At 42.4% G+C, this 13204-nt stretch overlaps 1 protein-coding gene across 1 annotated transcript in view; it reads left to right on the forward strand.

Annotated features, from left to right (window-relative positions):
- Positions 1–259: 259 nt before the first annotated feature.
- Positions 260–13204, forward strand: part of MYO3A (myosin IIIA) — a 258190-nt gene continuing 245245 nt past the window's right edge. Inside the window, exons 1-2 of the mRNA XM_075553416.1 lie at positions 260–427; positions 4215–4349. Of these exons, the coding sequence (XP_075409531.1) occupies positions 260–427; positions 4215–4349 (303 nt within the window). The remainder of the gene's footprint in view (positions 428–4214; positions 4350–13204) is intronic.

A 13204-nucleotide genomic window follows, 5' to 3' on the forward strand; every position in this document is an offset into this window, starting at 1 on the left:
TTTGAAGATGGAGAAGATCATGAAAGTCAAACCAAAGAGAGTTGGTGGCGGCGGCGATGGTGCCATCGACTCCACTCGCACTCACAGCAAGTTAAAATTGTCTCTCACTTTTAATACTCTTAGTTACTGTGTGTGGTATTTCCCCCATGTTATCAGTAGGCATATTCGTTTTTCATGAATATGCATGCACCATTTAATTTCCTCAATGAAATGTAGATAAAGCCCTGTGCTTTTTCTCTCCAGGGCTTAAACTTTTGAGATGCTTCCATTAATTGGGAAAAAAATTATCTTTGATAACTTTCCTGATCCTTCTGATACATGGGAAATCACTGAAACAATCGGCAAAGGAACTTATGGGAAAGTTTTTAAAGTGCTGAATAAGAAAAATGGACAAAAAGCAGCAGTCAAAATTCTGGATCCCATTCACGTGAGTTCCATATTTTTCCCTGTGAATTTTCTATCTGTGCTAATTCCTTGACAAGTTGTCAGTATCTTATATTTATTCCTTACAAGGGCCTTCCTTCTAAGGCAGCCATTCTCAACCTGTGGGTCGTGACCCCTTTGGGGGTCAAATGACCCTTTCCCAGGTGTCACCCGATTCATCACAGTAGCAAAATGACAGTGATGAAGTAGCAACAAAAATAATTTTATGGTTGGGGGGGGTCACCACAACATGAGGAACTGTATTAAAGGGTAGCGGCATTAGGAAGGTTGAGAACCATTGTTCTAAGATAAGTTATATTTTGGAAAGGAAAAAGTAAAAGAAAAGAAAAAACTCTATTTGTTAGATTCACCTGGTTTCTATATTTAGCATATTTAATAGGACCCAATAAGGGTTTGATAAATGAATGAGCAAATGCATACACACATAGACAAATGTAACTCTCAACAGCTCAACAGTTGATTCGATGTCATTTTGGGTCTCATCAAATTATAAGAATACAAATGCCTGGGTAACCCTAAAATGTCCTCGTGACCCATCCCCTTCCCTGCTGCTTTGATCTAGGCTCCAGGTGAAATTTCTTTTCAGCTGAACCAGAAACTCTTTTTTAAATTAAATTTATTTCAAAGAATTGAAATCCATTTTCAAGTGTGCATACATGTTTGCAAAGCAGAAATGGTGCTGATTTATCATCAGGATAAGGGGTGTTTTGGGGGGGTTTTGTTGTGAAAAATTGAATATCCTGGTCAGTGCCCTTAGCCCCTGCTTAAGGGCAGCCTCTTTCCTTTGGGGGTAGTAGTTGTGATAAGGGTGCTTACTGAGCCCTTTATGTTCCCTGAAGAGCACGAGGAGACTGCTGATATTTGTTTCTGCAAATAAAACGGGTAGTTTTTGATCCCTTACAACTACTGGGCGATAGGGAGCCCTCCTGGAGAGCCTGAAGGAACCCTGGTGGACTTGTGATGATGCACTGGGCTGCTACGTGTTACAGTCAGCAATTCGAAACCACCCGCTGCTCCCAGGGGGAAAGCCAGAGCTTTCTACTCCCCACCCAGACCTTGTATCTGAAAACGGATCGGGCGGTTCTGCCCTGTCCTATAGGGTTACTAGGAGTTTGGACTTGTTGGTAGAGTCTGGGTAAACCAGAATGAACTGTGCGCTCATGGCGCCTCAAAGCTCTTACTGAGAAGAAGGTCTGCGGGGGCCGCGGCTCTCAGGTGGAGGGATGCGCTCTGGGATGGGAATACTGTGTGCTGGCAGGACACTGAAGCCCTCAGTTCTTGTCAGCTCGTCCGCGACCCAACTCAGAAACACCGAGAAAGGTCCCCAGGCCTCCGTTTGCTTATCATACCGCGGCTTTGTTCTTTTTGAGAGTTTATTTTTTCTAAAAGTATACGTCCATGGTCTCATAGAATGTTGTGGCGTTTGTTTTGACGTCATAGGCTATGTATAACGGAGGAAAGAACAAGGAGAAGTGTTGTGCTTAGCTGATGCTGCACATGATCACGTTCCTCTGTGGGAAATTCCCTGCCGTTTTCAACGGGGAGAGAGAGACACGGTTAAGGTCTGCCAGAGTACGATGCTCGTAATCTAGTCTTTCCTTTGAAAGGCCGAGGTCCATGAAGGCAAGAGAAATGGCTCCTATCTGGTTCTGATGCCGGGCTCCGTACTCAAACTGCCCGCCCCCCTAATTCTTGATGCAGAAGAGCAAACGGCTATGAGTGCATACACACGGAGCGCACACACACGGAGCGCGCACACACGGAGCACACACACACAGAGCGCGTACATACGGAGTGTGCACACACGGAGCGCACACACACGGAGCGCACACACACGGAGCGCGTACATACAGAGTGCGCACACACGGAGCACACACACGGAGCGCACACACGGAGCGCACACACACACGGAGCGCACACACACACGGAGCGCACACACGGAGCGCACACACACGAAGCGCACACACACAGAGCACACACACACGGAGCGCACACACACGGAGTGTGTACATACGGAGTGCATACAACCATCATTGTTTTATTTCACTCTTGCATGGAATATTACACACCGCACACGTCAGGTTTCACTCTTGCAATGGAAGACTTTGATTTCATGGCTAAGCCAATAAAAAATGTTCCTTGGCTGCGTTTAGCCTTGTCATGGTACATATATGTTCTTCTGACAATTATTTATTTATTGTGCATTCATCATGTCACAAGTCAGATACAAAAGGTTTATAACCCAGAGATTGAATATTAATAAAATCATTTAAATGGCAGCCAAGTCTTCCACAAAGAGTCGCTTTTAAAAATTTTTATGAAAGGAATCTTACTATTTTGGTTTTTGAACTTTCTCTCCCAGAAAGGAGTGAAATTAGGAGAATGGAGGTGAGTGGTTTTCATGTCTAAGCCTTTATCTTTCACTGACAGTAAAATCCCAGCAGATCATATTTAAGATCAACGTTATGAAATCGATTTCTTCCATAAAGCCAAGAATAGGAAGCACGATTTCTGACTCCAGGGGCAGTTTGTCATGCTGTTTACATAGGTGCTCAATGAGTCTGAACTGTCATGGCCCCTGACAACAGGGTCTGTAAGGAAAGAGTAAGTTGTAAGAGAATGTTGCATGCGGGAACCACTTGTTCTTCTGCACAAAGAAGTTGGTGGGGAGGAGACATTCTGATTATGAGAGGCATGTGGCAGACTGGAGCCTCTTCTTGCTCTTGCTTCCACGAGCCCCAACGCAGTGGTTCTCAACCTTCTTAAGGCCGCGATCCTTTCATACAGTTCCTCAAGTGGCGGTGACCCCCACCCCCAACCATAACATTATTTTCATTGCTACTTCATCACTGTCATTTTGCTACTGGGATGAATTGGGCGACCCCTGTGAAAGGGTCGTTCGGCCCCCAAAGGGCCGCGACCCACAGATTGAGAACTGCTGCTTGAAAGGACTGGATAGACCTCGAAGGGACAATCACTAGGAAAGACTGTTGTTTTCACAATGGCTCTGAGCTCTTCTGAGCCCAGCTTTTGTCCTTAAAACTGGGAATGTCGGTCCATGATTCTTTCTAGCTGTCCACGTTTCTGTGCTCCACCCACTAAAATACTGTCCCTGAAGTCCATTCTTCATGTGACGTTTTCTTACTAACTGCCCTGTGCGTTGTTTCATGTAGACATGATTTTCTTCAGACATGGCTAGGAGTCCATATTGCATTTTCAAGACAACATAACACTCTTTTCTACTTCTAGTTAAGGAGCGCTCACCTAACTAAGGACCATTTCCTACGTTATATAAGTGCTCCTTCTTAGTTTTTCTTATCAATCAGAATTTATTGCATGTGTACTAGTTCTGGGTAGCTTCCAAGTACTCCAAATATGAAAGAAACACAATGAACCAGCTTCATAAAGTTTCCATTATGAATCAGCACCTTGTTAGTCAGGGAAGATTACCAAGAAATCAGAATCATTTGGGAAACTTCTCCATCCCATGTTTGTGTGGCCTTAATTAAATACAAAATAAAAAAACTGCCTTATGCTATCCGCTGATTTATTCTTTTCAGTTCAATAAAGTTAGCAGAATTGGAGATGCATTTGATTTGTACAAAATTCTCTATCTCTCCCTTTAACTACTGCAAAGTAAAATTTCAGTGTAAACACTATTTTGACCTTGTTTGACCAAAGTAAATTATACACGTATTAGTCTAGCATAAGTGATTTTGACCCTGTTCGCATTTTCTCACAGTTCTCTTGTGATGGCTTTTTAAATCTAGGATATCGATGAAGAGATTGAAGCAGAGTATAGCATCTTAAAGACGCTCTCGGACCACCCAAACGTGGTCAGATTCTATGGGATGTACTTTAAGAGAGACAAAGTCAATGGAGATAAACTGTGGTTGGTTCTTGAGGTAAGCGTGCCCACATGGTGTGTGTGGAGGGAAACCTCCAAGGCGGTTTGTGCAATGTCATTCTTGAAGCAGCCGTTTGTCGGTTAGAACGTATAACTAGGTGCATTCAGTTGATTCCCCCTTGGTCACTTCCCCACCAACTTGTCGGTGAGCTGTCCCGCACAGGCATCAGGTGCACCGCCCAGAGGGTCTGCTGGCATTGTATGAACCCCGTGAAACACATTTTCTCATCTGCTTCGGACTGACCACATCCTCGGGGCACTGCCATGCTCAGTTCCAGCCTTGTTTTCCAAGGATCGACATCGGGGAGCAAAGGAAGAACCAGTATAGCTCACAAAAGGTTAAATAGAAATGACCGCGCAGGAAAAATAATTTAAAAACTAAAGAAACTCAAAATTATATTTTTTCGGAATAACCTGCCATAAAAGGACTTCATTATAATGTTTATTTATTCATCCCAAATGTGTTCAACAAACATGTGACTAAGACTCTGTTCCAGGTGCTAGAATATGAGAAAATTGATTTAAGCAAATCTTTGAAATGAAAAGGATGAACCACCTTCTTCTTCTTCTTCTTCTTCTTCTTCTTCTTCTTCTTCTTCTTCTTCTTCTTCTTCTTCTTCTTCCTCCTCCTCCTCCTCCTCCTCCTGCTCCTCCTCCTCCTTTTCCTCCTTCTTGTTGTCTATTAATGGTGTAAACAGAAGAATGAGGTATTTACAGGTATACATAAAAACTCATGAAAATGGTGTTGACTGTTGAATAAGTTTCTAATAGAAAGCCATAGAGTCCGTTTTTCTTCAAGTCCTAGGAGTAGACTGTGTTGCATTTGGATAATTTTTCTCTAAGGAAGGGGTACTAGAAGATAATTAAGGTGACTTCAAGTCCCAGAAGAACAATGTTGCTGACTGTCACTGAACATTATTACTCCAGTGAAGTTGCCGTTTCGTCTAGTGGCATCTGATCAAATTCAGCATTCGTGAACGCCTTTATTCGACCAAACCAACAGCAGCTATTTATTGTGGTTGTCATGATTCTATTAGCATTTCCATCTATTTCCTTTTAAAAATGCTGTTGGTTTTTCTTCAGTGGCATAGTCATCATTTACAAATTAAATTGTTGTTGTGCTTTATACTTTTCTACCAACCATCTTAAATGATTCTACTATTAAGTTGAGAATAACTTCATATTTTAACATTTAAATCACATATTCAAATAAATTTAAACTTTTATTGGTTTAAATTCAATTGCCTGTGTAATAGAGTATAAATTATTAACTTAGATAATTTATTCCTAAAGTTACTGGAGAGTTTAAACGAGTCTACTTCATGTGTTTACATATTTGAGGCATACTCCTTGCCTTCAAGCTGATTCTGACTCCTACTGACACTCAAGGTCACGTAGAACTGCCCTTGTGGATTTCTGAGGCTGGAAGTCCTTGTGGGAGTAGAAAGCCTCATCTCTCTCCATTGGAGCAGCTGGTGTGTTTGAACTGCCAACTTGTGCTTAGCAGCCCGACTTGCAACCCACTGTGCCACTAGCGTTCCTTCAATTTGAGGTATAGTACTAGACAAATACATACAACAGCCTACATTTTATCACTTCCAAAACATTTTCAATAATACATTTTTCCATGTAGAGTTACTGGCAGTTTGGAATTTAAGTGGAAATCCAGGCAATTTTTCCTACTGTAGGACTTAGAGGACATGGGATCAAATTAGAAATCTTTGCCCCAGAGTTTAAAACAGTGATTGTGGTCACTCATTTTCTTTCATGCCTAGTGAATCGTTATTCTTCAAAATCGTATTGGCATTTCTCAGTATCATCACCTGGAACTATTTGACTGTTGGAGCCTCCTGATCACAGTTGCCTGTTCTGTTAACAAAGCCGGAAAGCTTAGAATGGTTTCCGTACGTTGAGTAAAAGGGAGGCAGTGTCCTGATGTAGTGAATCAGTGGAGCTTAACACCTTCCTGGAACTCTGCCCTTGTGGTTTATGGGCAGAAGGTTGTGGTGGAAATATCCTTAGATGGATTGAAAGAATAAATGATAATATGGCACTAGGGAAATTTGCTCTATTTGAAGTTAGAAAGTGGTTGTAAAATGTGTAAAGGAAGTGAGAAATCGGCAAATCGACTGTAAGGCAATTAATCTGCATATGTAAATATGCATAATTACATACATACATAAGTGACTGGATGCGCAATTACCTGATTTCTACAGATGAATGGAGCAGGTGCAGCTGTAGAGGTCCTTTTCAGAAAACTGGCTTGTGGCATCAATGCTTTGTTTTAGGAAAGCCCGCTAATTATACCTCTCATCATACTGATGTCCACGTAAATGATTTCCCCACGAGGGTGCCAGGAGAGTGCTCAAAGAGGGGCTGCCACATTACCGAGGGCCACCGTGCTTGGTGCAAATCAACAGAAAGGGGAGGGGGGGCATTACCTGCCTATGTTTTCAAAGTTGTGCAACAACATGATCTTCTATCATTTCAAAAGAAGTGTGTGTGGTGGAGAGGGTGATGTGAATAATCATGTGCACCACATTTTCGGCCTGGCAGTGGGTAGAGCTCTGACCAGCCGACACAACCTCCTGCCCTGTGACTCTGCACCACGAATAATCCATGTGCCTCTATTTCACCCCAGAAGTGACATCCTGAAAACAACCATGTTTTCTCAAATACTACTAGACGGTCTCTTTTCTCATTCTGGTATTTAAAATTTTTAAGTATTTCTTTCATTTTTTAACTGAAAAAAATCCTCCCATATTTCATGATTTTTTTTGTTCTTTAAATTTTTGAGCATGTTTGATATAAAAAATGCTACTTAGGGATAATTTTCCCCTTACTTCTCTGTATGCCCATTTTCCGATTTTAAATGTTATCCTAGTTGGCTAAGATAGGATTAGTTGCGAGCTCTCTACAATTGTAGTAGCATGCATAAAAAGGTATGCTCTAAGACAAGAAGTAGAAGGTTTCCTGTGTGAAATAGATGTGTTCTTTTACAGATGTTTGGGGAATTCATCTTGCTGGCCTTGTCATAATTTATATGGTTCTAATCAGGCCAGCATAAAGGGAGAATCCTTTTTAACTTGAGCCTCAATTTGAGACACCGTACTTCCAATTCAGCCACCTCCTTTGCCTCTGTGCTTCCTTTAACTAGGAGTGTCTGGTGTTGGGGGGCAGGGGAAGCTGGGGGAACGGGAGTTCCGTGAAAACCCACCGCCATTGAGGAGATTCTGAGTGAGACAGGACTAATCACTAGACTAGAACTGTCCCCTGGGATTTTCAAGTCTGTCACCATCACAGAAGCACGTTGCTCCATCTTTTATACCAGAGAGCAGCTGGTGGGGTTCAAACCAGCAACGTAGGGGTTAGCTGCTGAACACTTAATCACTGCAGCCCCAGAGATCTTGAGGGCTGCATGAGGTTTCTACAGCATGCTTACCAGATGAACAGAGAAGCCAGAAACCAGAGTGAAAATCTAGTTAAACTCACTCCAGAATACAACATTTGCTACTAATGAAAATAAAGGGGGAAATTGAGAGAGGACCGACAATCCTGCAGTTGGTTGGATGAAAGGAGTCCAGGCTTCTTCTTTTTTCAAGACCTATTTGCATGCTGTGCCTCTAGCAGGCGTGGAATGTGCAGGGTGAGGACATCTTTCTGTTAAAAGCCCCTTGCCGCATGCTTCCATCTGAGCTATAAGTACCCTGCATGGTGGGTGCCGCAGGCAGCTCGCCACTATCCTTTTGAATGGCTTCTGATTTGTTCATGGTGGTGACATTGCTTTCTCCCAGCGCGTTCCAATTATAGCATTGTTTTCCTCTTTGAAATTATATCCCTTCAAAAGATCAAAGACTTGAAATTACAGGTGTCATTGGGAAGCACGAGAGAGAATTCAGCAAGTCATCCCAACACTTCCAATGCACATTTCAGGTGCTCACAGTGGCTCTCTTACTTTGTGTATGGCACACAGTAGGGGTTGTCCTGTTGCGTATCCATAGTGATTGAAGACTGATGTGGTAATTAAAATACGATCTTGTTTGTGTTTTTTTATGATGAAAATATGCACAGCAAAACACACCGATTCGCCTCTTTCCGTGTGTACGATCGGGCGACATGGCTGCATTCTTGAACTTGGTCAACCATTTTCACTCTCCTGGCTACTTTGTTGCCACACTTGGGAGCAAAGTCAGGGCCATGGTGATGCCGTGGGTGAAGCACTGAGCTGCTCACCAAAAGGCTGACGACTCAAAACCACCAGTCACGCCACGGGTAAAAGACGGGGCTGCATGCTTCCCACCACAGTACACCGTCTCAGAACCCCAAAGGAGCCGTTCTGACTCTGTCTCTGGAATTGAATTGTTCTGAGTGGGAATCAGCTCAATGGTGGTGTGTGTCTGTTTTGTTCTGCTCGAGTGAATTTTGTAGGATCAATCTGCATGAAAGAATGGAAGCCCACATGAGTGAGAATGAAGAAGCAGTTTCTGTTTGTCCAGCCATGGCTGTTACTCTGCTAGAGACAGGATAACTTGGAGCGACTGCAGGCTTGGGTGCATCTGCGCTGTCCGGGCGACGGCGGGGAGCAGGTAGGAGTGGGAGCTGATTTCGGAGTTGCTGTGACCGCACACCTGGGTCTTCCTTCCTCCCTTTGGCGAGGCTTCAGTGCAATGGAGTAGCAGACCGGCAGGATGCTTCCTTTCTTGTTTCAAAAGATAAAACCACCATGTTAGCTCAAATACAGAAAGCTGTTTGGGGTGCCCTTGCAACAGACAGCCAATTACCTAGCGTAGTTTATTTTTTGTTTTCTTTTTGTTTTACGGGCATTTTGGGAGCTTAAACTCTGATTACTGGGTTTGCAGAAGGCTCTAGTGTGCTGATCCTGAGAATAAGACAACAGACCACAGACACAAGGTGACATCCTCCAAAGCTCCAAACGCCACTGCCCGAGAGGTGGCTCCCAATCACAGCAACCCTAGGACAGGGCAGACTGGCCCCTGTCTGCTTCATGGACGACAACTTTTAACAGGAGTAGAAAGCTTCACCTTTTCCTCTCAGAGTAGCAGGTGGTTTCAAACTGTCGATCTTGTAATTAGCAGCAGCCCACTGTGTATGCCCTAGGCCACCAGGACTCTAGGAGGGGGTAAGATTCGTATGAAGCCAAAAGGTTGGAAAGGCAGTGTGGTTAAAATGTATAGAGAAGAGATTAAGCATAGGGGGTGGGGTGGGGTGGGGAGCTTAAAAAAAGGGAACATAGAATTTCCTGTAAGTCTTTACCTGGAATCAAGCTAGGTATGTAAAGGGGAGTGGTAGGCGCTTGGCAGTTTGGGGAAAGAACAGTTATCTGGAGAAAGGACTCCTGGGAACCTCTGATCTGAACAACTGCCTGCGGTTACATAGCGCTGGAAGATGCTTCAGTGCTGGCCAATCAAAATGAAGAAACTTTGTTGAGCCTTTAAGGCTTTCAGACCCTCAGGAAGACTGCTGACTACCCAAGTATATATATATATTCCCACTCAGTGCCTTCAAGTAGATGCCTGCTCTTGGCTGCTCCCCTGGGGGCTTCCAAGAGAGTAGTGGTTTACCACAGAGAGGCTGGTGCTTTCAAGCTGCCCGCCATGCAGATTGCAGCCCCGCTGCATTTTCCTGACACCACGAGGGCTCCTGGCCACAGGGGGATACTATAGGAGACGCACCCTTACAGTAAACTTAAAAGTGAGCCTTAAAATTGTCCAGTTGATCCACAAGAAAATGAATCGCCTGCTAGAATTAGAATCAACATTTTTTATTGGTGGATAGAATAGTTAACATTAAGTAATGCAAAATGAATAATTCCCAGCATACAATAAAAAGAAAAATCAGTAGGTATGTGAAAAAAAACAAAACAAGAAAATGCCACCTTATCATCAGAAGAAAAACATCAGTCAATAGAAACAGATCCAGAAGAAAAGGGAAGAAAACAAATAAACAGAGATGAATGTGTTCAAGAATTTAAAGGGAAAACATAGCCATAATATTGAGAAAATTGTGAACTATCTTTTTACAGAACTGAATAGAAATTCTAGAACTGAAGGATGCAGTTAAAAAAACCGCTAGGTTTCCTTTTGTGTGTTGGATTGCTAACTTGAAGTTTGGCCGTTCAAACCCACGAGCCACCATGCAGGGGAAAGATGAGACGGTTGGCTCCTGTCGGGATGAACAGCCTTGAAAACACCATGTTGGGTCCCTGTGATCCGGAGTAAACACAAAGGGGAGGTGTCGTAGCAAAAGGCTCAACCATAGGAAAGAGAACAAGGCTAGCAGAGGACCAGGCAATTTCATGATCCAGAGATCTCATGAGATGGAATTAACTCGGCAATACTGAGTCACCACAGTCGTGCCGTGTCGAGTAAAATGAACAAGTTTAGATGCGCAGAAGCAATGATCAGGATTTCAAGACAGGAAGAGAGGAGGTATCCAAATGGAAGCACAGAGAGAAACCAGACAAGCACATCGAGGAAATGGGGAAAGGATACAATGACTGAATAGTATTACTTAAAAATAAACTGAAAATCTCCCAAATTGAACAAATAATCTGAGAGTGCAAATCCAAGGAGATTAAAAACAAAAACCTAGGATAAACAGATAAAACCATACTTGGTATATCATAATCAAAACCATCAAAGAGAAACATTATCAATGTGGCCGAATAAAATGAGAGGAAATGAAACATTATCCAGAGAAAGCAAATATAAGAGTGGCCACTGATATTTTTTTCATCAATGTCATGTTATGATGGCTTTGAAGTGTTAAAAAAAAACGGTTAAAGCAGAATACTGTCAACCTAGAGTCCTACATCCAGTGGAAATGTTGTGCAAATATGCAGGCAAAATAAATACAGACATTTTCAGAAAACAAAACAGCAACAACAAACAGACACCAGAGATCTACACTCTAAAAAAATCCAAGGAAGTTTTCCAGCGGATGGAAAATTACTCCAGATGGAAACTGTACCACACACAAAGGCATGAAGAACTTCATGGGTAGCAAACATAACACTTTTGGTATTATATAGTTTAAGAACCTTTCAAAAATGACTACTTAAAGCCATAATTATTACTTGTACAGTGGGCCTAGAACATATGTAGAAAGAATGAAAGTGCATTAAAAAAATTAGCAAAGAGGGGGATTAGGAGAAACAGAAATACACAATTTTAAAGGGCTTTATATCACAGGTGAAATCCAGGGCGGACAATCCCCTCAGGACCAGGGGTGTGAGGGGCGATGCTGGGAGGGTAGAGGGAGAGTGGGTTGGAAAGGGGGAACTGATTACAAGGATCTACATGTGACCTCCTCCCTGGGGGACAGACAACAGAAAAATGGGTGAAGGGAGATGTCGGACAGTGCAAGATATGACAAAATAATAATTTATAAATTATCAAGGGCTCACAAGGGATGGGGCAGCAGGTAGGGAAAGGAAAAAATGAGGAGCTGATGTGAGGGCCTTAAGTGGAGAGCAAATGTTTTGAGCATGATGAGGACAATGAATGTACAAATGTGCTTTACACCACTGATGTATGCATGGATTGTGATAAGAGTTGTAAGAGCCCATAATAAAACAATTTAAAAAATAAGAAATTGTATAAATATAATATCTTTTCAAGATAGATTGTGACAAAGACCCATGTTGTAGACCCTAACCAAGCCCAAACCAGGTTCCCTGTCACAGAGCCCATTCTGACTGAGTGACCCTACGCAGGGTGGCTGACGCTATGCATTTTTGTGGGAGCACAGAGCCTTAGCGCCTCTCTCCTTCTGCCATAAAGTGAGTGGTGAATTTGAACCACTGAGTTTGTGCTTAGGAGTCCATAGCCTGACTAGCACCAGAGCTCTTGATAACCTAAAGCTGTATTTTAAGAAGAAAATGAAGTATAAATATTCAGCCAATAGAGGAAAAACTGAAAATACCAAAATTATTCCAATAATATGAAAAAGTCAGGAAAAGAGGACAAAGAACAGAGAACACCAACAGACTTAAGAAAGATTCAAACCCTCCCATAATGACAATTACACTGAATGGAAATGTCTCAGCTTCTACAATTAAAATAGCAGAAATTATCAAAAGGCAAGACTCAACTACAAACACACCTTAAATATTTAAATATCGATATAGGTTCAAATTGTTTTTGTTTCCTTTTTAAGAGGGAGGAAACAGATGTCCCCTGGAAACACCAAGGTTCAAAATGCCAGGTGACTGTGGTGAGCACAGAGAACGCGTGTAATTAGGAAAGCAACAGCATCAGGGCACTTCAGACAAAGGGGCTTTCACAGTGGCAAAAAGGCAAATCACCGAAAGAACAAAGAATTCTACATCTGTGTGTAGCTCATAGAGTTTTAAATTATATAAATCAAAATCAGACAGAACTGAAGAAAGAATTAGACATATTCATAATGTCAAGACAAAATAAGTTTGGGAAATCGAAGCTTGTCTTGGGAAGATGGTGGTAATAATATTGATGGAATATCATCCCTTTGGACTTAGATTTTGTTGGTAGAGCTTGGTTAGAGCCTGGGCTGTAGAGAATTCATTTTTGACGCTTCTCTGTAGTTTAATTAGTGTAATTTCCATTTGGGAAAATTATTCTTCAGTTTTGTTCGAGTAAAGCGCATTGCGGGTCGATCCCTGTCGCATTACGGGTTGCAGCGCTATACTTTGAGGTGTCTTTGTCTCCCGTTAGGATCCCCTTGCCGTCTATCTTCCATCGACTAAACATGACACAACTCGGGCACCTGGGTGCAATTCTCTTCAGAAGAAAACATAAAGGCATGTGTCATTGTCTAATTATTTATTACCTAATAGGTTCAAATCCAAGAATA

Source organism: Tenrec ecaudatus, chromosome 6 (assembly GCF_050624435.1).
Source record: "Tenrec ecaudatus isolate mTenEca1 chromosome 6, mTenEca1.hap1, whole genome shotgun sequence".
Classification (NCBI taxonomy): domain Eukaryota; kingdom Metazoa; phylum Chordata; class Mammalia; order Afrosoricida; family Tenrecidae; genus Tenrec; species Tenrec ecaudatus.